General features: G+C 54.9%; 4 protein-coding genes across 7 annotated transcripts in view; 2 read left to right on the top strand and 2 right to left on the bottom strand.

The window, feature by feature from the left end:
- The window catches only part of MRPS12 (mitochondrial ribosomal protein S12), a 2,661-nt gene extending 1,282 nt beyond the window's left edge, over positions 1-1,379 (bottom strand). The window contains exons 1-2 of one of the 2 annotated variants that reach the window (XM_011952407.1): positions 929-1,379; positions 585-652 (exon numbers count right to left, since the gene is read on the bottom strand). In XM_011952407.1, coding sequence (XP_011807797.1) covers positions 585-633 — 49 coding nt within the window. In that variant the 5' untranslated portion in view covers positions 634-652; positions 929-1,379. Of the gene's footprint in view, positions 1-584; positions 653-755 lie in introns of both variants that reach the window. The other variant, XM_011952406.1, reaches the window with a different exon arrangement.
- Positions 1,032-16,476, top strand: SARS2 (seryl-tRNA synthetase 2, mitochondrial). 3 transcript variants are annotated; one of them, XM_011952409.1, is made up of 17 exons: positions 1,032-1,457; positions 5,766-5,861; positions 9,537-9,566; positions 9,726-9,802; positions 10,208-10,277; positions 10,358-10,412; positions 11,503-11,566; positions 11,783-11,888; positions 12,879-12,926; positions 13,214-13,322; positions 13,604-13,649; positions 13,735-13,822; positions 13,910-14,019; positions 15,429-15,522; positions 15,614-15,706; positions 15,838-15,903; positions 15,995-16,476. In XM_011952409.1, the coding sequence occupies exons 1-17, from the start codon at positions 1,191-1,193 to the stop codon at positions 16,136-16,138; spliced, it is 1,563 nt and encodes a 520-aa protein (XP_011807799.1). In that variant the 5' UTR covers positions 1,032-1,190; the 3' UTR covers positions 16,139-16,476. The 3 variants fall into 3 exon arrangements, with proteins under 3 accessions (XP_011807799.1, XP_011807800.1, XP_011807798.1); XM_011952408.1 differs by lacking the exon at positions 9,726-9,802 and having other exon boundaries at positions 1,166-1,457; positions 10,137-10,277; positions 15,995-16,129; positions 16,254-16,474; XM_011952410.1 differs by lacking the exon at positions 9,726-9,802 and having other exon boundaries at positions 10,137-10,277; positions 15,995-16,475.
- A 3,268-nt stretch (positions 16,477-19,744) lies between these two features.
- CCER2 (coiled-coil glutamate-rich protein 2) lies at positions 19,745-22,989 on the top strand. The gene is made up of 5 exons (XM_011952405.1): positions 19,745-19,811; positions 20,040-20,080; positions 20,239-20,326; positions 20,902-21,416; positions 22,644-22,989. Exons 1-5 carry the CDS (start codon positions 19,745-19,747, stop codon positions 22,731-22,733), a joined length of 801 nt encoding a protein of 266 aa, XP_011807795.1. The 3' UTR covers positions 22,734-22,989.
- Positions 22,990-23,075: 86 nt separating this feature from the next.
- Positions 23,076-24,076, bottom strand: part of NFKBIB (nuclear factor of kappa light polypeptide gene enhancer in B-cells inhibitor, beta) — a 10,882-nt gene continuing 9,881 nt past the window's right edge. The window contains exon 5 of the mRNA XM_011952525.1: positions 23,076-23,237. Within this exon, the coding sequence (XP_011807915.1) occupies positions 23,136-23,237 (102 nt within the window). The 3' untranslated portion in view covers positions 23,076-23,135. The remainder of the gene's footprint in view (positions 23,238-24,076) is intronic.

Raw genomic sequence — 24,076 nt, 5'->3', positions numbered from 1 at the left:
CCCGTCTCGGCCTCCCAAAGTGCTGGGATTACAGGCTTGAGCCACCGCGCCCGGCCTAGAAGCATTACTTTTAATGCTGTTTAAAATAATAGGCTCAGTGGCTCATGCATATAATCCTAGCACTTTGGGAGGCTGTGGAGGGATCACTTGAGCTCAGGAGTTAAGGCCAGACTGGGCGACACAGGGAGACCTCCGTCTCTACAAAAAATATCAAAAAGTGAGCTGGTTGTGGTTCTGCAGGCCTGTGGTCCCAGCTACTTGGGAGACTGAGGCAAGAGGATCACTTGAGCCCAGGAGGTCGAGACTGCAGTAAGCTGTGATCACACCGCTGCACTCTAGCCTGGGCAACAGAGGGAGATCTTAAATAAATAAATAAAACTGACCGAAACTCCGCTTGACACGCAGTAGCCCTCCATGCAGCAGCCTCCCACCTCTTGCTCTAGCAGCCCGGGCTCCGCCAAAACCCCACCGTGTTTTTCCACCCCCGTTTCCCTCGGGGCTCCGACGGAGGCACACAAGTCCCAGAGCGAATAACCCTCCTCCTTCCTCTAGCCTCGTCCCTGAAGCCCGAGTCCCCCACTTACCACAAGTTAGGGACGTGTTGAGGCCACGGAGAAGGCCAGACCAGGACATCCTGCCGCCTGGGCCGTCCCTGTGGTAGGGATAAAAGACTCAGAAAGGAGGGAAAAGTGGCCGATCTGCAAATGCTGGCCGATCCGCTCTCAGGACCTTCTGGGTTAAATCAAAGGAAATACCTCTATAGGTCTAACCAAAGGCCCTCATGCTGCTAATAGAAAGTGCCTCCGTAAATTTAGCCTCGCTCTGAATGGGCTCCCGAGGACCCAACCACTCTCGCCCGCCCACAGGAAGAAATGGGAAACTGGGGAAAGGGCCTGGTAGACTTGGAGGATCCCAGGATTCCACCGACCTCACGGGCCCTAGCGGTGAGGTCGCGCACACGATAAATCCTGCCTGTAGCCTCTTCCGGGCGCTATCCGTGCAGGGATTGGCTGGTTCTGCCTTCGCGTCACTGAAGAGGCGGGACACAGACGACGATTGGGCGACGACCGACTCTATCGCGGTCGACCTTCCTCAGGATCTGATTGGCTCGTCGCGTCAGGATCGCTGCTTTGCAATTGGTGTAAACGCAGAGTGGGCGGGACGAAGTGCCGCCTTGTCCCCGGTCCAAGATGGCTGCGTCCATGGCGCGGCGCTTGTGGCCTTTGCTGACTCGTCGGGGTCTCCGGCCCTATGGAGGCTGGATCTCCAACGACAGTCCAAGGAGAAGTTTCGCTACAGAGAAACGAAACCGGAACCTCCTGTACGAGCATGCGCGCGAGGGCTACAGTGCACTCCCTCAGCTGGCCATAGAGTGGTTCTGCGCATGCCCAGAAGAAGCCGCACGCGCCCTGGAGCTCCGCAAGGGGGAGCTGCGCTCGGCGGACCTGCCCGCGATCGTGAGTGTGCCTGCGCCGGCCGGCGGAACAGGCTGTTTGTTTTGCAGAAGAATTGGGTCTGCAAGATGCCCTCCGGCAGGGGGCGAACCTATTGTAGGAATTTTAGTTCCTTCCCAAGTTAGCCAACGTCTTGTGCATGGCACCCACTTATGTGCCAGTTGTCCAGTGAGTGCTGAGGCCTTACTATGTGCCAAGAATGCCTACTGTGTCCTAGACACGCATTATGCGCTTGTTTCATACTGCTCACTGGGTACCTACTGTCCTCTAGGAACTTGCGATGTGACATTGCCCTCCGTGCTCCAACTTCATGGCAGCCTTTCCCTAAGACCACAAAGGAAAATGGGGAGCCAAATGTGAATCGGACGGGGTCAGGGCGGGGGTGTGTGATGGAGCTCTTGCCTTTGGAGAGTGAGGTAGGGAGAGTTCTGCACCTCCGCCACACATAGCAGGCAGTTAAATAGAGTTACTTAATGAATGAATGAATCCATTAGTGGATGGTTCTATTAACCTGATACTTAAGGTGCAACTGGTATCTTGAATTATGTGGTGAATAATAATAAAATTGCTAGCACTTATAAAAGGGAATTAGGACCGGGTTCACGATATCTCTGTGTTGAGGTGCTAAGGATAGTGGGGTCCTCACGTCTTCCCATTCCTCTCTTGGACTCCCCTACTAGCCTGTTTGAAGTGCTTTATTCACTTTAACCTCGTTTAATTTTCACAACAACTGTATGAAGTAGGTGCCATTATTTCTCCCATTTTATCACAGGAACTAAGGCTCCGAGAAGCTAATTCACTTGCGCTAGGTCATGCAACTGGGAAGTGGCAGAGTGGGAATTTTAACCTGTGCCTTCTGGCCCAGAATCCACTTTTTTTGGTTGTTTTTTTAAGAGATAGGGTCTTGTTCTGTCGCCCAGGATGGAGTACAGTGGTACAACTCTAGCTCACTGCAACCTTGAACTTCTGGGCTCAAATAATCCTCCCACTCAGCCTCCTGTGTAGCTGGGACTACAGGCAGATACCACCACGCCCGGCTAATCTTTTGTATTTTTTGTTGAGACAGGGACATACTATGTTGCCCAGGCTGGTCTTGAACTCCTGTGCCCAAGTGATTTTCCCACTCTGGCCTCACAAAATGCTGAGATCACTGGCATGAGCCACCACACCCAGACCCCACAATCTTAACTACCCCACTGTGCCCTCTCATGATCTGAGTTCACAGTCTAGCAAAAGACTTTTTTTTTTTCTGAGATGGAGTTTTGCTCTTGTCCCCCAGGCTGGAGTGCAGTGGTGCGATCTGGGCTCACTGCGACTTCTGCTTCCCAGGTTGAAGTGATTCTCCCGCCTCAGCCTCCCGAGTACCTGGGATTACAGGCACGTGCCACCACACCTGCCTACTTTTTGTATTTTCAGTAGAGATGGGGTTTCACCATGTTGGCCAGGCTGGTCTCAAACTCTTGACCTCAAGTGATCCGCCTGCCTTGGCCTCCCAAAATGCTAGGAGTACAGATCTGAGCCATCATGCCCTGCTAAAAGACATTTAACATACAACTCTACATATATATACTAATTACAATCTCTGGTAAATTTGACTACCTAGAGTAATCGAATTCATAGAGACAGATATATACTCATTATAATCTGTGGTAAATGCTGTGAAGGCAAAGTGGAGGACAGCCTGGGAGGACTTCTCAGAGGAGGTGGCATTAAACAAAGATCCGTGGATTGAGAAATTGCCAGGGAAGAGGGGAGAAGAGTATCCCAAGTAGGGGACCAGAATATACAAAAGCCTGGAGGTAGGATGGAAAATTCCATTTGATGGCCATGTAGATAATTTAGAGCGTCACATCCTTTAGCAGGGTTTTTCAAACTTTGTGGCCAAGAGTAAGAAATACATTTCACATCCTGATGCAGACACACACCCAAAATTGAAACTAGTTTCATTAACATTCTTGCTCTTACCACGTGTGATGCATTCTTGTTCTTTAATTATATTCTCTTTCATTTGTAAAGTGCTAGTTGTTTTTTTCTTGGGGGCGGGGGGGAGTTTTGTTTGTTCTTTTGAGACTGAGTCTTCCTCTGTCGCTCAGGCCTGAGTGCAGTTGCGCGCTCTCGGGTCACTGCAACCTCCGCCTCCTGGGTTCAAGCGATTCTCGTGCCTCGGCCTTCCAAGTAGCTGGGGTTATAGTCGTGCACCAACACACTCGACTAATTTTTGTATTTTTAGTAGAGACAGGTTTCGCCATGTTGGCCAGGCTGGTCTCGAACTCCTAACTTCAAATGATCCACTTGCCACGGCCTCCCAAAATGCTGAGATTACAGGCGTGAGCCACCATGCCTGGCTACTCTCTTCATTTTCAAAGTGGTAGTTTAGACATGCATTTGAGTAGCTACTTGTTTTTTGTTTGTTTTTTTTTGAGATGGAGTCTTGCTCTGTTGCCCAGGCTAGAGTGCAGTGGCGCAATCTTGGCTCACTGCAGCCTCCGCCTCCTGGGTTCAAACAATTCTCCTGCCTCAGCCTCCCAAGTAGCTGGGATTACAGGTGCCCGCCTCCACCCCCAGCTAATTTTTGTATTTTTAGTAGAGACGGGGTTTCACCATCTTGGCCATGCTGGTCTCGAACTCCTGACTTTGTGATCCACCCACCTCGGCCTCCCAAAGTGCTGGGATTACAGGTGTGAGCCACCGCAACCAGCCTCAAGTAGCTATTATTAAAAACAAAACAGAATATGACAAGTGTTGGCAAGAATTGTGCTGTGGAAACGTCGGAATCATTGTGCATTGCTGTTGGGAATGTATATACAAAGTGGTACAGCTGCCATGGAAAAAAGTATGGCAGTTCCTCAAAAACAAAATTTTTCTTTTTTTTTTTTTTTTTGAGACAAGGTCTCACTTTGTCACCCACGCTGGAGTGCAGTGGCATCATCTTGGCTCACAGCAGCCTCTCAGGCTCTGAGACTTCCCAGGCTCAAGCACAAGCAATCCTCCCACCTCAGCCTCCTGAGTAGCTGGGATTACAGGCATGTGCCACCACAGCTACCTAATTTTTGTATTTTTAGTAGAGATGGGGCTTCACCATGTTGGCCAGGCTGGTGTACCAAGTTCCATGGCAGCTGTACCACTTTATATACACTCCCAACACCAGTGCACAAATAGCTGGGATTAGAAGCGTGTGCTACCATGCCCAGCTAATTTTTGTAGAGACAGGGTTTCTCCATGTCGCCCAGGCTGGTCTCGAACTCCTGGATTCAGATGATCCACCTGCCTCAGCCTCCCATATTATGTATATTTTAACCGTTTTTTTGTTTTTATGACAGGGTGTCAATCTGTCACCCAGCTAATTTTTTTTTAATTTTTTTTTTTTTTGTAGAGAACGGGTGCGGTGGCTCACACCTGTAATCCCAGCACTTTGGGAGGCCAAGGCAGGCAGATTGCCTGAGGCCGGGAGTTCCAGACCAGCCTGGCCAATATGGTGAAACCCTGCCTCTATTAAAAAATACAAAAATTAGCCAGGTGGCAGTGGCGTGTACCTGTAGTCCCAGCTACTCAGGAGGCTGAGGCAGGAGGATCGCCTGAACCTGGGAGGCAGAGGTTGTAGTGAGACAAGGTCGTGCTACTACACTCCAGCCTGGGTGACAGAGTCAGACTCTGTCTCAAAAAAAAAAATTTTTTTGTAGAAGCAGATCTCCCTATGTTGCCCAGGCTGGTCTGGAACTCCTGCACTCACTCAAGCAAGCCTCCCACCTAGGCCTCCCAAAGTGCTGCACCCAGCCATGATTTTTTAAAGTGCTAGTTTAGAGATTTTTTTTTTTTTTTTTTTGAGACAGAGTTTCACTCTTGTTACCCAGGCTGGAGTGTGTAGTGGCACGATCTCGGCTCAGTGCAACCTCCGCTTCCTGGTTTCAAGTAGTTCTCCTGCCTCAGCCTCCTGAGTAGCTGGGATTACCGGTGCCTGCCATCACGTCTGGGTAATTTTTGTATTTTTAGTAGAGATGGGATTTCACCATGTCGACCAGGCTGGTCTTGAACTCCTGATCTCAAGTGATCCACCCACCTCGGCCTCCCAGAGTTCTGGGATTATAGGCATGAGCCACTGTGCTTGGCCAATATGTCTGAATTCTGGGCACTGTGTGGCCAGCTGAACCTCAAGGCATTTCAGTACTGAAGGGGAGGAGGGGAGGATGGCCACTGAGGGCTAGGTAGGAATCTCTGCCTCACTCCACCGCAGGTCCGGACGGCCAGTGGGCTCGAGAGAGAAGGGTAGGGGCGATGGCTGCTTCACCTCCTTTCCTCTTACATCCACCCCAGATCTCGACATGGCAGGAGTTGAGGCAACTGCGGGAGCAGATCCGGAGCCTGGAGGAAGAGAAGGCAGCTGTGGCTGAAGCAGTGCGGGCCCTGCTGGTGAGCGTGGGGACCTGAGTAGGTGGGGACTGGCTGCGAGGGTGTCTCTGGACACAGATAACAGGAAACTGAATTTAAAGAGCTTGAACAGACTAGCGCGGTAGCTCACGCCTGTAATCCCAGCTACTTGGGAGGCCTAGGTTGGTGGATCACCTGAGGTCAGGAGTTTGAGATCAGCCTGGGCAACATGGTGAAACCCCATCTTCACTAAAAATACAAAAATTAGCCGGCATGGTGGCAGGCACCTGTAATCCCAAGTACTTGGGAGGCTGAGGCAGGAGAATCGCTTGAACCTGGGAGGCGGAGGTTGCAGTCAGCCGAGATGGCGCCCCTGCACTCCAGCCTGAGCCACAGAGCGAGACTCCATCAATGAATAAATAAATAAACAAACAAACAAGCCTGAACAACATGGACATGCATTACCTCACAGAGCGAGCCATGCAGGGCCCTGGCATCCCTAGGGTTGATTAATTAGCGGTTCTTCCAGCATCCCCGGCCCAGGTCCTTTCCTTCTCTCTGCACCGGCAACTTTACTGCACTGATCTTTCCTCAGTTTCCCCATCAGGGTTTCCAGATGGCTGCTGTAGTCCAGCATCTCCTCACATGACTCTGCCAGGGGAAGGAGACAGAGACTTCTCTGGCTTGAGTTCCTTTTTCAGGAGCAAGTACACCTTTCCTGAAGCATCTAGCAGAGTCCCCTCATGTCCCCTGGGCCCAGACCCCCACCCACTCCAGCTGTCAGCCAGAGGAATGGAGTTCCAGCAGCCAGCATAGGCTGATCAGAGGCCAGCGTCCAGCTGGGCCCACTTCCCCTGAAGGGTAAACTGAGTCAGTTCTGTAGGGAAGGAGGAAGAAGGCATCTTTATTTGATTTTTATTTTTTTGAGACCGAGTCTCACTCTGTTACCCAGGCAGGAGTGCAGTGGCATGATCTCGGCTTACTGCACCCTCCGCCTCCTGGGTTCAAGTGATTCTCCTGCCTCAGCCTCCCGTGTAGCTGGGATTACAGACATGCGCCACCACGCCTGGCTAATTTTGTGTTTTTAGTAGAGATGGGGTTTCACCGTGTTGGCCTCATGACCTCGAACTCATGACCTCAGGTGATCGACCTGCCTTGGACTCCTAAAGTGCTGGGATTACAGGTGTGAGCCACGCGCCCAGCCTGGAAGGAGGGATTTTGGGTTAGACAACCAACAGTGTCTGCCACAGAGGGCTTAAAAACAATCATAAAAACAACAGCAGACCTTTATGTAGACATCGCTATGCACCACACCAGGTGCTTTCCGTACTCTTAATCCTCACAACTATTTGTGACATAGGAACAATACAAACCCAGTTTTACAGCTGGGAAAAAGTGAGGCCCTAAAAGGGCCTAACTGGCTGGGTATAGTGGCTGGGTATAGGGGTACGCGCCTGTGGTCCCAGCTACTCTGGGGCTGAGGCAGGAAGATCACTTGAGTCCAAGAGTTTGAGGCTGCATTTAGCTATGATCACACCATCACACTCCAGCCTGGGTGACAGAGCAAGACCCTGTCTCAAAGAAAAAACAACCAGAGCGGAGCGCGGTGGCTCACTCCTGTAATCCCAGCACTTTGGGAGGCCGAGGCAGGCGGATCACAAGGTCAGGAGATTGAGACCATACTGGCTAACATGGTGAAACCCCGTCTCTACTAAAAATACAAAAACTTAGTCGGGCATGGTGGGAGGTGCCTGTAGTCCCAGCTACTCAGGAGGCTGAGGCAGGAGAATGGCGTGAACCCGGGAGGCGGAGCTTGCAGTGAGCCGAGATCGCGCCATTGCCCTCCAGCCTGGGCAACAGAGCGAGACTCCGTCTCAAAAAAAAAAAAAAAAAAAAAAAAAAAAAAAAAAAAAAAAAACAGAAAAAGTACCTAAGTCTCACAGCCAGGAAGTGGGAGGAGAGGCAAGGTTCGCACCCAGGCAGTTGGTTTTTACCACTCTGTCTGGAGGCCTCTCCCACCGAGAATCACATCTCCCAGTACCTACTGAGTGACCAGCCTCGGGCTGTCTACGTCATGGATAGTCAATGAAAGCAACACAATGGATCATTTAATGTTCTTTGAGTGCTAACTCATCTTCTCAGGGAAGCTGCACAACAGCCCTGCCCAGGGAGGTCCTGTTATCATCCCACTTCACAGATGGGGATACTGAGGCTCAGAGGGGGCAGAGATTTGCCCAAGGGCTCACAGCATGTAGGTGCCCAACCTTCAGACCCAGGCTGTTTGATTCCCTCAGCTGCTTAGGATCGTGGAAGGTTCAGAATGTCAAGGGGCCTTGGGTGCAGGCCCTCAAATGCACACGGATAGACTTTACCTCTCTGAGCCTCCATTTTCAAATCTACAGACAGGGTATATTAGTCCATTTTCTTCTTCTTTTTTTTTTTTTTTGAGACAGAGTCTCACTCTCACCCAGACTGGAGTACAGTGGCATGATCTTGGCTCACTGCAACCTCCACCTCGCAGGTTCAAGGGATTGTGCCTCAGCCTCCCGAGTAACTGGGATTACCCGCATGTGCCACCACACCCGGCTTATTTTTGTATTTTTAGTATAAGGTTTTAGAGACGAGGTTTCTCCATGTTGGCCAGGCTGGTCTCCAACTGTTGGCCTCAGGTGATCCGCCCACCTCAACCTCCCAAAGTGCTGGGATTACAGGCGTGAGCCACCACGCCCGGCCCTATTTTCACACTGCTATAAAGAATACCTGAGACTGGGCTGGGCACAGTGGTTCACGCGTGTAATCCCAGCATTTTGGGAGACCAAGGCGGGCGGATCATGAGGTCAGAAGATCAAGACCATCCTGGCTAACACGGTGAAACCCTGTCTCTACTAAAAATACAAAAAAAAAAATTAGCCGGGCATGGTGGCGGGCGCCTATAGTCCCAGCTACTCAGGAGGCTAAGGCAGGAGAATGGCGTGAACCCGGGAGGTGGAGCTTGCAGTGAGCCGAGATCGCGCCACTGCACTCCAGCCCGGGCGACAGAGCAAGACTCCGTCTCAAAAAAAAAAAAAAAAAGAATACCTGAGACTGGCTAATTTATAAAGAAAAGCGGTTTAATTGACTCACAGTTCCACGTGGCTGGGAGGCCTCAGGACACTTAAAATCTTGGCAAAAGGGGAAGCAAGGCACTTTCTCTTCCATAGGGTGGCTGGAGACAGCCAGAGGGGGTAACTGCCAAACACTTTTAAACCATCAGATCTCGTGAGAACTCACTATCACGAGAACAGCATGGGGGAAACCGTCCCCAGGACCCGATCACCTCCCACCAGGTCCCTTCCTCAACAGGTGGAATTCCAATTTGAGATATGATTTGGGTGGGGACATAGCCAAACCGTTATCATAGGGTTTCCATGAATGCCTATCTCCTAAAGTGGATTATGAAGAAATCATGGCATGGGAGAGCCCTGTACATAGATAGAGCCTGGCATGGAGGCAGCACTTCCTATACGGAGCTGCAGCTGTGATTACTGTTAATTATCTTGCCTCCTTGTAGTGTTAGCAATAGAGAAACGGAAGCACAGAGTTGCAGAGGGACCCAGCTAGGCACTGACAGAGCAGGAGACTAAGATCCTCTGGCCTTGTTTGAGCTTTCACTCTTTTTTCTTTTCCCCACCCTCGACTTTATCAACCTAATCACCCACCCTGTCTCTTTTCTACCAGGCAAACCAGGACAGTGGTGAAGTGCAGCAGGTACTGTGGAGAGTTGATGTCCTATCCAGGGTTGGGGGTGGGCAGGGAGGATACCCTGCCAGTTACTATTCCACTTTTGTAACAGAAAACAGCTCAAACAGGTCTAAGGGGAAAAAAAAAATAGGCTCTATTGATGCATGGAACTAAAAGTGGCTTCAGGTACGGCTGGATCCAGGTGCTGGCTCCATGTTTGGTCCTGTGTTCCTCCCATTCCCAGGCCAGCTTTCTGTCCTTCTGTAAGTGGGAGGCAAAGTCAAGCACTTTCCTGATAGCTCCGGTTAAAGTCCTGGGGCTGATTCTCATGAGTTCAGCTGGCGTCAGGTGCCTGTCTCTGAGCCAGTCATTGTGGCCAAGGCAATAGAACATTCTAGTTGGCCAGGCCTGATTCTTTTCCCCACGAACCTGCCATGTGATGGTGAGGGAGGTTCTGCAGAGACATTCAGGATGCTGGGTCTGGAGAAGAGGTATGAATGTTCACCACAGGGGCTCTGCCAGTCAGGATCAAGGTCTCACACTGGTTGAGGGAGTCCTGACCCTCTCCCGGGCTGACCCCACCTGTGCTGCCCCCAGGACCCCAGGTACCAGGGTCTGCGGGCACGTGGCCGGGAGATCCGGAAGAAGCTTTTTCCCCTGTACCCCAGGGAGGCCCAGCTTGAGGAGCAGTTCTATTTGCAGGCGCTGAAGCTGCCCAACCAGACCCACCCAGATGTGGTGAGCACCGTGCTGGGTGGCAGGGAGGCCAGGGACCCGCCTAGTGCCACCTTCCCGTGACTCCTGCTGTCTCCCTGCAGCCCGTCGGGGATGAGAGCCAGGCTCAAGTACTCCACGTGGTCGGAGACAAGCCAGGTGGGCCACACCCCAGGCCTGGGAGCTAACAAGCCTTGTGGTGTGGGGGTTCTGGGGTCTCGGGGTGGGGGCCCCTGGGGTCTGGGAACATGTCTGGAGCCTGGAGAACTCCTGGCGGTACAGGAGGTGGCTCCAGCTTCCTGCCTTGGCCGGGCTCAAGCTGTCTCTGAGAGGCGGCCCTTGGGTTTTCATTATCTCCCCCTTCACCATTGGGCAGTTTCACCCTGTGTTGTGTGATTGTATTGTATGTGTATGAGTGTGTGTCGTGTATGGTATGTGTTGTGTCACGTGTGTCGTGTGTGTATCTCCGTGTGTGTGTATCTGTGTGTGTGTATCAGTGTGTGTGTGTCTGTGTCTGTGTGTGTGTGTATCTGTGTGTGTGTATCTGTGTGTATGTGTGTGTGTGTGTATCTGTGTGTGTGTGTGTATCTGTGTGTGTGTGTGTATCTGTGTGTGTGTGTCTGTAGCTCTGCGTCTGTATCTCTGTGTCTGTGTGTCTCTGTGTCTGCGTGTGTGTGTGTGTGTGTCTATGTGTGTATCTGTGTGTGTCTTTGTATGTGTCTGTATCTGTGTGTGTGTATCTGTGTGTCTTTGTGTGTCTGTATCTGTGTGTGTCTGTGTATCTGTGTGTGTGTATCTGTGTGTGTGTGTGAGTGTGGGTGAGTGTGTGTGTGTCTCTGTCTCTGTTTCTCTCTCTGACCCCCCTGCTTCGGTCCCTGTCTCCGGGGCTTTTTCTCTCCAACTCTGCCTCCTTCTCTCTGCTTCTGCTCCTCCCTTCCTCGTGGTGTTTCCTTCTCTGGCCTCTCTCCTGTTTCTAACTCTGCCTTCCCCACCCCCTCCTCTTATTCCCGTCTCTGCCTCCTCTCATTTCCTCTCCCTGTCTCTGCTTTTCTCTCCCTCTCTCCGTCTCTCTTTTCTTCCCTTTGCTCACTCCCTTTCCCTCTCTTTCCATGTCTTCTTCTCCCTTCTCTCCTGCCCCTCCTTTACTTTCTCTCACCATCCCTCCTCCCTGCCGTCTCTGGAAGCTTCTATCTGGGCCCCGTCCCTCTCTCCCCACTGCCTTACACCGGTGCTCTTCACCCACATCCAGCTTTCTCCTTCCAACCCCGAGGCCACCTGGAAATTGGCGAGAAACTCGACATCATCCGTCAGAAGTGAGCCCCCCCCGGCTCCCAGCGCCCCTCTCCCAGCTGCCAGCACCCCGACAGCTGGCTCCTGCCTCATTGGCCTCAGCGTGAGATGTGGAAGTGCCATGAATCTTTGATGCCCCAGCCCCACCCAGTAGCTGGGCCTCTTCCCCGGGGTGTTTGCGTCCCCATGTTCCCTGCCAGCCTGGCCCCTGTGCACCCACCTGTCTGCCTGTCTCCTAGGCGCCTGTCCCACGTGTCTGGCCACCGCTCCTATTACCTGCGTGGGGCTGGAGCCCTCCTGCAGCACGGACTGGTCAACTTCACATTCAACAAGCTTCTCCGCCGGGTATGGGCCAAGATAGGAGGGCTGCCTGGAGGGGGTGGCATCGAAGCTGAGCTCAGAGGGCCCAGCGAGGATGGGCATGACCTCTTCTCTGCCCTAGTCACTACTCTCAGAGCTTCATGTGCATCATTGACACATTCAGTCCTTACGACAACTTAATGAAGTGGGTGGTGTCATCATCCCCACTTGAGAGAGAGGGCTTGAGGCCCAGAGAGGGGAGGTACCTGGCCCAAGGTCCCACAGCCAGTCTGGAGCTGGGCCTAGAGCCTGTGCTTGGAATCATGGCACCTCACTGCCTGCTTGTGGTATAAAGGGAGCATTTGGGAATCACAGCATCCATTGAAACATGGCAGGGACTGGTTACATGGAGCACTGGTCACAGTGAGGGACTCAGACATTTCCAGAGGGTACTAGGGAGCCATGGGAGGCTTTTAAGCAGGGGAGGGTGTGGCCAGATCTGTACTTTTTGGTTTTTTTTGTTTTTTTTTTTTTTGAGACGGAGTCTCACTGTGTCACCCAGGCTGGAGTACAGTGGCGCAATGTTGGCTCACCGCACTGCAACCTCCACCTCCTGGGTTCAAGCAGTTCTCCTGCCTCAGCCTCCCGAGTAGCTGGCATTACAGGCACATACCACTATGCTGGCTAACTTTTTTTTGTTTTGACGGAGTTTTGCTCTGTCGCCCAGATTGGAGTGCAGTAGCACAATCTCCATGCCGGCTAATTTTTGTCTTTTTAGTAGAGATGGGGTTTCGCCATGTTGGCCAGGCTGATCTCAAACTCCTGGCCTCAGGTGATCCGCCCACCCCAGCCTCCCAAAGTGCTGGGATTACAGGTGTGAGCCACTGTGCCAGCCCCTGCCTTAGTTTCGTCTGAGGAGGAAGGGGCTTTGGAAGCTGCTGGCTCCCTCTGCAGCGCCCCTTCTTCGGGGCTGAGTTTGGGGTCTGGGTCTGGTAGGGGTCCCAGCTCTGCTCACTCATCCTCTCCCCTGAACAGGGCTTCACCCCCATGACAGTGCCAGACCTTCTCCGAGGAGCAGTGTTTGTGAGTGAGGCCTCTCTGCTCCACTCCCCTCACCCACCTGGGTGTCAGGCCCTGTCGTGGGTGCCCGAGTCAGGGAGACCTGAGGAGACCGCCCTGGGGTTGGGCTGAGGGGGCCGGGCTGAGGGGGCCGGGTTGAGGGGCCGGGCTGAGGGGGCCGGGCCATACATACCAGGGAGGCCAGGGTGGCTTCAGATGTGTCCAGGGGAGGAGCTGGGGTTGTGACTGTAAAACGAGAGAGGCCAGAGTTACCTGTCCCCTGACCCCTGTGGCCTGGCCGCCTCCCCCAGGAAGGCTGTGGGATGACACCAAATGCCAACCCATCCCACATTTACAACATCGACCCTGCTCGCTTCGAAGATCTCAACCTGGCTGGAACAGCGGAGGTGGGGCTTGCAGGTGAGGAGGTGGGTGGTGGGTGGGTGGTGGGGAGGAGCAGCAGGGATGTGGAAGGACAATTGGGAGCGCGGGGGGTGACCACCTGCCCAGAGCAGCTCAGCAGCCCCAGGGCCAACATGTACGGTTGTGTAGGTTGTTAACTGCACAGCAGTAGTACAGTGACAGTCCAGCCCTGGGCCTTGACCTGGGGTTGCATCCACCAGAGGGAGTGCCTCTTACTCTCCCAAAGGCTTTCTCTGGGCACTGGCAGCCCTGGCTCACCCTGTGGTCTCTCCTCCCAGGCTACTTCATGGACCACGCCGTGGCCTTCAGGGACCTGCCAGTCAGGTGACACCTGGTTTCCTTAGACCTTGACCCTACTTGTGACAATCACTCTTCCTTCCTTGACCCGACTTTCCCTGCTCTCTGCCAGGATGGTTTGTTCTAGCACCTGCTACCGGGCAGAGACACACACGGGACAGGAACCCCGGGGGCTGTACCGAGTGCACCACTTCACCAAGGCTGGTGTCGCTGGGACTAAACGGGGCTGGGGTGGGGGGTCACCCCGAGAGCTCAGAGCCTCCTGACTCCTGTGCCCTCTGTCCCAGGTGGAGATGTTTGGGGTGACAGGCCCCGGGTTGGAGCAGAGCTCACAGCTGCTGGAGGAGTTCCTGTCCCTTCAGATGGAGATCTTGACAGAGCTGGGCTTGCACTTCCGGTGCGGAGAGGGGTCGGGGTCCCAGGGATGGCGGGGGTCGGGTAGGGGAGGGATGAGGGGCTGGCTAGCTGCTCCTTGATCTGGAACCACCTCTCCAGCCCCCTCGTTGCCCCCATTTTCCTGTACAAGGATTACAGGAGCATATACAGGATCCCAGTCTGTCTGCCATGGGCCAGTGGCCCCTCACAGGACTGTAATAGAAGCATGAACAGCACACAGTGTGCCAGAGTGGAAACCCAGGCTTCTTTCCATCTGCTGCTCCCCCTCTCTCTGGGCCACTGCCTCATCTGTGTGGCCCAAGATGCTTTTTCACCTCCCAGCGGGAAGTGGGGGTGGGAAAAGGGGGAGCCAGAGGTTGTGACCTCCACTTCCTCTCACCCTGTCAGTCACACGCAGCTTTCAAGAGAGGCTGACAAATGTGGACTTCTTTTCTGGATGACCCATTGTAAAAAACTGGGAGCATAGGCTGGCTGTGGGGTCTCACGCCTGTAATTCCAGCACTTTGGGAGGCTATGGCAGGAGGATTGCTTGAGGCCAGGAGTTAGAGACCAGCCTGGGCAACATAGCGAGAGCTAATCTTTACAGCGTTTTTTAAAATTAGCCAGGTTTGGTGGCACACACCTGTGGTCCCAGGTACTTGGGAGACTGAGGCAGGAGAATTGCTTGAACCCAGGAGGTGGAGGCTACAGTGAGCTGTGGTCATGCCACTGCACTCTAGCCTGGGCAACAGAGTGAGACCCTGTCTCTAAAAAATAAATAAAGGCCGGGCATGGTGGCTAACACCTATAACCCCAGCACTTTGGGAGGCCAAGGCAGGCGGATCACCTGAAGTCAGGAGTTCGAGACCAGCCTGGCCAACATGGTGAAACCCCATCTATACTGAAAATATAAAAATTAGTGGACCGTGGTGGCACACACCTGTAATCCCATCTACTCAGGAGGCTGAGACAGAAGAATCACTTGAACCTGGGAGGTGGAGGTTGCAGTGAGCCAAGATCACGCCACTACACTCCAGTCTGGGCAGCAGAACCAGACTCTGTCTCAAAAAAAAAAAAAGAAAAAAACTGAGGGTGCCTAGAAGGTGCAAATGTGTGAATGGCCGCTATGAACAACCGGTGGACCCTATCACGTGCCTTTCCTCCGCTCCCATCAACCTCTTTTGTGCCTCCTCCTCCATATACGACCTTCACCATCACCACCCCTGGCCTCACAACTCTCTCCTTTGCCACTATCATCTCCTCCTCTTTGTTTTTTGAGTAGATGAGGTCTCCCTATGTTGCCCAGGCTGGTCTCAAACTCCCGGGCTTTTTCCTGCTTTTTGGCTGCTTCCTCTTCCATTGTTTCGATTTCTTCCTCCTGCTCCTCCTCTCACCCACTGACCTTCCCCACGCCTTTGTCCGTGGCTGCAGGGTCCTGGACATGCCCACTCAGGAACTGGGCCTCCCTGCCTACCGCAAGTTTGACATTGAGGCCTGGATGCCAGGCCGAGGCCGCTTTGGAGAGGTGAGCCCTGTGCCGCTGGGGACGGGGTGGGCAGGAGGACAGGCCTGCCCCCGATCCCTGATCCACTCAGCCTGCCGCTCCTCCACGCCAGGTCACCAGTGCTTCCAACTGCACAGATTTCCAGAGCCGCCGCCTCCACATCATGTTCCAGACCGAGGCTGGGGAGCTGCAGTTTGCCCACACGGTGAGGCCCACACAGCCTCCTGCCCGCGTGCCCTCGCCTGCAGCCTCTACCACCCTAAACCCACCCACCTTGGCTCCTCCCCGGGCCCGGCTTGGGGTGGGCACCTGGTTCTGAGCATGGCTGTCTCGCAGGTGAACGCCACCGCCTGTGCTGTCCCCCGCCTCCTCATCGCGCTCCTGGAGAGTAACCAGCAAAAGGTGAGGGGTGGCGGGTCCCACTAAGAGAGGCAGCTCAGTGCGGGGGAGGGCTGGGGCATCTGCAGTGTCCTGAGGTCTGCTCTGTCCCCAGGACGGCTCAGTGCTCGTGCCCCCTGCCCTCCAGCCGTACCTCGGCACCGATCGGATCACAGCCCCCACCCACGTGCCTCTCCAGTATATCGGCCCCAACCAGCGCCGGAAGCCTGGGCTGCCTGGCCAGCCTGCTGTAAGCTGAGAACCCACCCTCGGTAGCCCTAGAGGGCGTCACTGCTTCCTGGAGCTCAGGAGACCCCGGACACCTGGGACCTGTGCTCCTGAGCCTGTCCTGACATCTGCGTTCCTCCCGTCAGCTCCACGCCCAGGCCTCTGGACCCTGGGGTCCGCCTGTCCTCTGTCTTTGCTGCCTGAGTCAGTCACTGACCCTGTTATCATTGAGGGGTTCCAGTGGGAAACAGGACCTCTGGACTTTATGGTTCTGGGGACAGGAGAAGCAGAGGAAGAGGCCTCTATCCCTCCTTCCTTCCCTCCCACAGTGCTGAGCAAAAAGTCCCCAATAAATGGTCAGGACAAAGGCCTCTGTGGATCTGTGCACAAGAGAGATGCTCAGCTTTCCAGGAGCTGCTGGGCAACTGCTCAGAGGCGCTGTCCTCAAAGGGTCTGTGGCTGCAAAGACTGTGGCTGGTGCACATGGAGGCTGGCCTGGGGGCCACCAGGGGAGCTGAGAGGATGCCAAATTCTCTCCCCTTCCTCCGGGACAACCCAGAACAGAGTCACCCTCTGAGGGTTCCTTGGAGCTGACCCTGGCCCCAGCCCCACCCCTCAGTCCCCAGCTCCCCACACAGCTGTCCCTTCTGCAGCTCCAGGTAGGGGCCCAGTGGGCATCGCAAACTCAGGGAAGCCACCTGGTCCTCTGATCGCTTTGCCTGCACCGGCTCCTCAGGCACGCCCATCCCAGGACATTTTCCTGGCTGCCCAGGCCATAACCCTTCAGGTTAGCCTCGACTTTTTTGTCATCCACATCCACTTCATTAGCAACCCTGGCAACACTGCCTTCAGAATATTTCCAGAATCTGGCAAGGTGCAGTGGCTCACGCCTGTAATCTCAGCACTTTGGGAGGCCAAGGCAGGCGGATCACCTGAGGTCAGGAGTTCAAGACCAGCCTGGCCAACATGGTGAAACCCCGTCTCTACTAAAAATACAGAAATTAGTCGGGCGTTGTGGCGCATGCCTGTAATTCCAGCTACTCGGGAGGCTGAGGCAGGAGAATCGCTTGAACCTGGGAGGTAGAGGTTGCAGTGAGCGGAGATCACGCCACTGCACTCCAGCCTGGGCGACACAGTGAGACTCCGTCTCAAAAAAGGTTTCCAGACTCTGCCCACTGCTCTCTCCTCCCTGACCCCACCTTGGCCCTGCTCCCTGATCCCTCCCCTTTGGTTAACCCTGGAAGCCTCCTCACTGGCTCCCTGCTCTCCATCCTCGCCACACAGCCAGAGGGACCTGTGAGCGCCTCAGTTTGGTGACCCATCCCTCCTCAGAGGTCTGTGGTTTCATCTTAAGAGTAAAAGGGTAAAGTGGTCATCAAGGCCCCTAAGACCCCGCCTGAGCCACTCCGCCTTCCTCTTTGGCCCATCTCTCTGTCTTGTTTGATCCACCTGACCCGCCTTGCTGTTGAAACTCTCCAAACTCCTTCCTGCATTTGCATTGGTGAGTCTCCCTCCCTGGCTATCTCTCCCCTAGATGGTGTGTGCTGGCCTCCATCTTATCACTCAGGCCTTAGCTCTAAATGTCACCTCTTCCAAGAAGTCTTCCATGACCACAGTGAAACCCCCGCAGCACTCTATCTACATCTGAGATACTTTTTTTTTTTTTTTTTTTGAGATGGAGTCTCACTGCCCTAGGCTGAAGTGCAGTGGTGCGATCTCGGCTCACTACAACCTCTGAGAGATTCTTGTGCCTCAGCCTCCTGTGTAGCTGGGATTACAGGCAAGTGCCACCATGTCCAGCTAATTTTTTGTGTTTTTAGTAGAGACAGAGTTTCACCATGTTGGCCAGGCTGGTCTTGAACTCCTGACCTCAGGTAAACCGCCCTCGTTGGCCTCCCAAAGTGCTGGGATTACAGGCATGAGCTACTGCGCCCGGCCTGAGATACCGTATTTTTTATGTATTTCTGCCTTCCTTAATATGTATTGATGTGTGTCAGATACCAGCTCCAGGAGGGCACAGGTATCCACCAACTGGCTCACTGCTGTAGCCTCAGGTCTAAAAGAGGACCTGGCATGTAGTAGAGGCTCAATAAAAATTACTGGACTCGGCCGGGCTCAGTGGCTCAAGCCTGTAATCCCAGCACTTTGGGAGGCCGAGACGGGTGGATCACGAGGTCAGGAGATCGAGACCATCCTGGCTAACACGGTGAAACCCCGTCTCTACTAAAAAAATACAAAAAACTAGCCGGGCGAGGTGGCAGGCGCCTGTAGTCCCAGCTACTGGGGAGGCTGAGGCAGGAGAATGGCGTGAACCCGGGGGGCGGAGCTTGCAGTGAGCCCAGATCGCGCCACTGCACTCCAGCCTGGGCGACAGAGCGAGACTCCGTCTCCAAAAAAAAAAAAAAATTACTGGACTGCAGGTGCTTGGATGTGCGCAGTTCCCAGTACCAGGCACTTCCCTAAATGCCATATACACAACTATTTAATCCTCACTGTCCACCTATGGCGTAGGTTGTCACCAACCCTATTTACAGTGAGGAAACAGGTCTTAGAGAAGTTAAGCAGATGTCCTGGGCTGCACAGCCGGCACGTGGTGGAGCTGGGGCTTAGGCCAGAAGCCAACTGCAACCTCTGAGGAGGCAGGTTTATGAGACCCTCAGCCAAGCATAGTGGCTCACGCCTGTAATCCCAGCACTTCGGAGGCCTGGGTGTGGGGATCATTTGAGGTCAGGAGTTTGAGACCAGCCTGGGCAACATAGCAAGAACCCCTCTCTGCAAAAATGAAAAAAAAATTACCCTGGCCTGATAGCGCAAGCCTGCAGTCCCAACTGCTCTGGAGGCTGAGGCAGGAGGACCCCTTGAGTCTGAGAGTTTGAGGTTGCAGTGAGTTTTGATTGCGCCACTGCACTCCAGCCTGGGCAACTAACAAGACCCTGTCTCTTAAAGAAAAAGACCGACTCTCTGGATGAGAAAACAGGCCCAGGAAGGGAAGGAGTTGCCTGAGGTCTGTCTGTGAGTGGCTGTCTCTGGGTCTCTACCCAGGTCCACCTGCCAGCATGGAGGGCGAGTGTACCAGACCATGCTGCTCTGGGAAGAGACCCCCCAGGCCAGGTATGGCAACTCAGGCCTGTAATCCCAGCACATTGGGAGGCCCAGACGAGAGGATCACTTGAGCCCAGGAGTCTGAGACCAGCCTGGCCAACAAAATGAAACCCTGCCTCTACAAAAAGTAAACATTATTAGCCAGATACGGTGTGCACGCCTGTGGTCCCAGCTACTCGGGAGGCTGAGATGGGAGCATCAGTTGTGTTCAGGAACCTGCAGTGAGCTGTAATGGCGCCACTGCCCTCCAGCCTGGGCGACAGAGCCAGACCTTGTCTCAAAAAAACAAAAAAGGGTGGCCCCCACCCTCCGCGCTGCGCTCCTGGCCAGAAGCCTCCAGGGGAGTGTGTGCAGGACAGAGGCCTCATGAATAATTGAGGGTCTCAGGCAGGCGGCCGCCCCGCATATGTCGCCCCACCGCGGGTGGGGAGGGGGCGGCGGTGACATCACTTCCTCCCCTGCGGGGTCCCCGCGTGGGTTATAAGGCGCTGCAACCCTGGCCCGCACAGTGCCTTGGACCCGTGGGATGCCCACCATGCCGCCCCAAGGGCCAGCCTCTGCGCTGCCGCCACTGCTGCTGCTGCTGCTGCTGCTGGGGACGGGTGAGTGTGGGACCCGCCAGGGGTCGGGGAGCAGGGACTTGGGTGGGAGGGAGTGGGCAGTGCACCCAGCAGAGGCTTCAGGGGCTGAGCCTCCAGCTGGGGACGCTGCACCTGCCAGATGGGATGAGGAGGGGATGTGTGGGGACTGGCACGCCCATGGAGCTGGGGTCAGTACCGGGGACAGCAGCCAGGGCGGCCAAGCCCAGTGCCAGTCTCCTTTCTCCACAGCCACCACTGCTCCTCTGGCACCGAGACTCTCCAAGGAGGAGGTGAGGAGTGTGGAGCCCTTGCCCTGCCTCACCTAGCTGGGGCCCTGCCCTCCCTGCACAGCCTGCCCCATGATCCCCATTGCCCTCAAACCAGCCGCTCTCCTCCCCATCTCCCCTGCCCTCAACCTCCCCTCTGACCCAGCACCCCTGCCCCCCAGCTGACCCGCTGTCTGGCAGAGGTGGTCACACAGGTGCTGACCGTGGGCCAGGTCCAGAGAGGACCCTGCACTGCTCTTCTCCACAAGGGTAAGGAGGCCCCGGGCCACACTTGCCCTCCGGAGCCCCATCGGACCCGACCCCACCCCACCCAGGGTCCTGCCCAGGTGCCCACATGCTCTCCCGCCCTGGCTACCTGGAGGAAGGGGTCCTCATTCCCAGAGCCCTGCTGCCTGGGCCAGCAGGGCACTGCCCAGCATTCACACCTGACAGAGTCTGGCCACCAGCTCCACCCTGTGGCTCACTGCAGGGGGACCAGATGGGGCAGGGGACGTCCCCTCCCAGGTTGGATGAAATAGGACCCTCCCCTTCCAGTCTGGGCAGCACCCCCGTGAGACTTCGGGCAGGGCCCAGAACTCTTTAAGGCCTCAGTTTCCCAATTCGAACTCCTGACCTTAGGTGATCAGCCGTCTCGGCCTCCCAAAGTGCTGAGATGACAGGCGTGAGCCTCCATGCCCGGCCTCAGTTTCCCAATTTGAACTCCTGACCTGAGGTGATCAGCCGTCTTGGCCTCCCGAAGTGCTAAGATGACAGGCATGAGCCTCTGTGCCCGGCCTCAGTTTCCCAATTGGAGGCTTAGAGAGTGTCCTTTCACTTTCTGCCAGAGATGTGCGGGACAGAGCCCCATGGCTGTGCATCCACCGAGGAGAAAGGCCTGCTGCTTGGGGATTTCAAGAAGCAGGAGGCTGGGAAGACGAGGTCCAGCCAGGAGGTGAGGGATGAGGAAAAGGAGGAGGTAGCAGAGAGGACCCACAAGTCCGAGGTCCAGGAACACGCCATCCGTGAGCAAGGGCACCGCCAGCTCCACCGGGAGGAGGACGAGGAGGAGCAGAGGAAGAGGGGGCCCATGGAGACCTTCGAGGACCTGTGGCAGCGCCATCTAGAGAATGGAAGGGACCTCCAGAAGCGGGTGGCAGAGAAGGCCAGCGACAAAGAGACGGCCCAGTTCCAGGCAGAGGAGAAGGGGGTGCGGGTGCTGGGCAGGGACGGCAGCCTGTGGCAGGGGGCCGAGAGAGGCGGAGGAGAGAGGCACGAGGACTCACCCCACCACCACCACCACCACCACCAGCAGCCAGGGGCCGAGCCCAGGCAGGAGGAGAAGGAGGCTTCGGAGAGAGAGGTGAGTAGGGGGATGGAGGAGGAACTCCAAAACAGTGTGGAGGCAGGGTTGACAATGGTCAGTGGCGTTACAACTCGGCAGCCACCCGTGCTGGCCCCACACCACCAGATCCATCACTAGTGGATCGCAGTGGCCAAGACTGACACCAGGACTGGGTAACAACTTCCGTGCAAGGCCTCTGCCTCATACTTCCATACTACCGTATGGACTACAGCAACCAAGATGGTGCCATTATTGCACAGCAGCAAGCCACCGTCACTAGCAAGTTGCCCACCATGAAAAGTGGCTGCTGTGCCTGCTTCACTAGATGACAGTTAGATACCATTGCTGGGTCATGGTAAACAAGGTGTCACCATGATTGGTGGTACCAATAACAGGCTGGGCATGGTGGCTCACACCTGTAATCCTAGGGAGGGGTAATACTTTCAGAGGCCAAGGCAGGAGAATCCCTTGAGGCCAGGAGTTCGAGACCAGCCTGGGCAACATAGTGAAACCCTGACTCTACAAATAATTTAAGAAATTAGCCAGGCATGGTGGTGCACGCCTGGTCCCAGCTCTCAGGAGGCTGAGGTGGTACGATCGCTTGAACCCAGGAGGTTGAGGCTGCATTGAGCCATGATTGTGCCACAGCACTCCCGCCTGGGCAACAGAGCAAAACCGTCTTTAAAAATAAATAAATAAGGCTGGGCCTGGTGGCTCACGCCTGCAATCCCAGCACTTTGGGAGGCTGAGGCGGGTGGATCACCTAAGGTCAGCAGTTCGAGACCAGCCTGGCCAACATGGTGAAACCTCATCTCTACTAAAAATACAAAAAATCAGTCAGGCGTTGGTGGTGCGCACCTGTAATCCCAGCTACTCGGGAGGCTGAGGCAGGAGAATCGCTTGAACCCGGGAGGTGGAGGTTACAGTGAGCCGAGATCGTGCCACTGCACTCCAGCCTGGGTGACAGAGCGAGACTCCGTCTTAAAAATAAAGTGCCGTCACATAACAAGGTGCCCATCCCAGGCACCTTTGCCAGTCCCAAGCCACTGCTGTTGGCTGTGGTCACGTTAGCCAGCACCTCTTCCGGGGTTATGGCAGTCAGAATGGTCACCATCGCAGTCCACGACGATCAGAACGACTGCTGCTGGATGCCACTATGAGAACCGACATGGCCCACAATCACAGTGACTGAGGTGGCCTGCCCTTGAAGGTGGGTGCTGACCACCCCACTTCTGACCCCACCAGGAACAGGAGGTAGAGCGGCTGGAGCACTTGAGAGACGAACTGAAGAAGGTGACAGAGACGCTGGGGGAGCAGCTCAGGAGGGAGGGCTGACCCCTGCCTCAGGCCCTCCTTCCTCCCGACACACCCTGTGGCTTAGGACTGTTGACCCCAAAGCCTCCACCTCACCTAGCACCCCACGCCACCCCTACCCAAGCAGGGGAGGAGATGGGCGTGCCTTGGAAACACACCCAAGGAGGCAAGTCTGAGCTGGGCAGGGGGCTGGGCTCAGCCCCGACTGAGGAAGCACCCCCACACCTATGCACTCCCACCCCAACCCTTCTGAGTGAATAAAGCACAAAGAAACGCACCCTGCCTCCATGAACAGCACTTGATGTGACAGGGACAGGCCCCAGAAGGACCCAGAGGATGGGAAGACGAGATCAGTCTGGTCTCTGGTTGTCAGAACTGGGGTTTTATTTATTAAATTGAAAATTACATTAACAATGAAATGAATCAGACGGGGCCGGGGTCGTCAGGAAGAGGTTTTGAGGCTGGGGTGGGAGGCAGCCGGGTTTGGCTGCGGCCGCTGTGAACCACAATGTCGTCGTATTCATCCTGGGGGCAAAGGGGACCAGGCAGAGGGGCTCAGGTGGCTGTCACTTTGCCCGCCACCCATGTCCTCATAGAGCACCCTAAGAATTGGGTCTTGCCTCAAAGCCCAAGTTTCCCCGCTCCTGGCTAAACCTCCCAGTTTCCTAGCTCTCAGAACTCCGTTTTCTTTCCTTCTCTCTCTTTTTTTGAAATGGAGTCTCGCTCTGTAGCCCAGGCTGGAGTGCAATGTGCAATCTAGGTTCACTGCAACCTCCGCCTCCCAGGTTCAAGCGATTCTCCTACCTCAGCCTCCCAAGTAGCTGGGATTACAGGCATGCGCCACCACGCCCAGCTAATTTTTGTATTTTTAGTAGAGACGGGGTCCTGCCACGTTGGCCAGGCTGGTCTCGAACTACTGACCTTGTCATCTGCCCACCTCGGCCTCCCAAAGTGCTGGGATTACAGGCGTGAGCCACCACACCCAGCCAGAACTCCATTTTCAAGGTCACTTCTACAGACCAATTTCTAGCTCAGCCGTCACTCCAGTGTTTTGGCAACTGAGGTGGCCCTCCTCCACCCCTTCTCTCTGCCTTTACCCAAATTCCTCCACACCCATCATTTAGCACCACACCTTGCCCAAGGTTGGATCCGTATAGCTGGGTTCTCTGACTATCTCTCCCCCCACCACTGGCGTGGGTCCTGCCCCACCACTGGTGGTGTTCAAATCACTGCCACCCAACGTTGTCTTTTCACAGCCTGAGATCTCCAACTCCTGCTCCCTAAAATCACCCCTGGTGCTGCCACCCACCCCCGCCTGTGTTCACCAATCACTGCGACCAAGGTCTTTTCTCCACCCCCGCCTG

This window comes from Colobus angolensis, unplaced genomic scaffold (genome assembly GCF_000951035.1).
Source record: "Colobus angolensis palliatus isolate OR3802 unplaced genomic scaffold, Cang.pa_1.0 Scaffold34, whole genome shotgun sequence".
NCBI classification, from domain to species: domain Eukaryota; kingdom Metazoa; phylum Chordata; class Mammalia; order Primates; family Cercopithecidae; genus Colobus; species Colobus angolensis.
The sequence above is the reverse complement of the archived record's forward strand: the minus strand, read 5'-3'. Positions and strand labels throughout refer to the sequence as shown.

Coding starts and splice junctions, on each gene's coding strand:
- SARS2 (XM_011952408.1), top strand. CDS start 1,191: ATGGCTGCGTCCATGGCGCGGCGCTTGTGGCCTTTGCTGACTCGTCGG. Junction 13,650..13,734: donor TTCAGGGACCTGCCAGTCAG/GTGACACCTGGT, acceptor GCTCTCTGCCAG/GATGGTTTGTTCTAGCACCT. Junction 16,130..16,253: donor GGCTGCCTGGCCAGCCTGCT/GTAAGCTGAGAA, acceptor TCCTCCCGTCAG/CTCCACGCCCAGGCCTCTGG.
- CCER2 (XM_011952405.1), top strand. CDS start 19,745: ATGCCGCCCCAAGGGCCAGCCTCTGCGCTGCCGCCACTGCTGCTGCTG. Junction 20,081..20,238: donor CGAGACTCTCCAAGGAGGAG/GTGAGGAGTGTG, acceptor CCTGCCCCCCAG/CTGACCCGCTGTCTGGCAGA. Junction 20,327..20,901: donor CACTGCTCTTCTCCACAAGG/GTAAGGAGGCCC, acceptor ACTTTCTGCCAG/AGATGTGCGGGACAGAGCCC.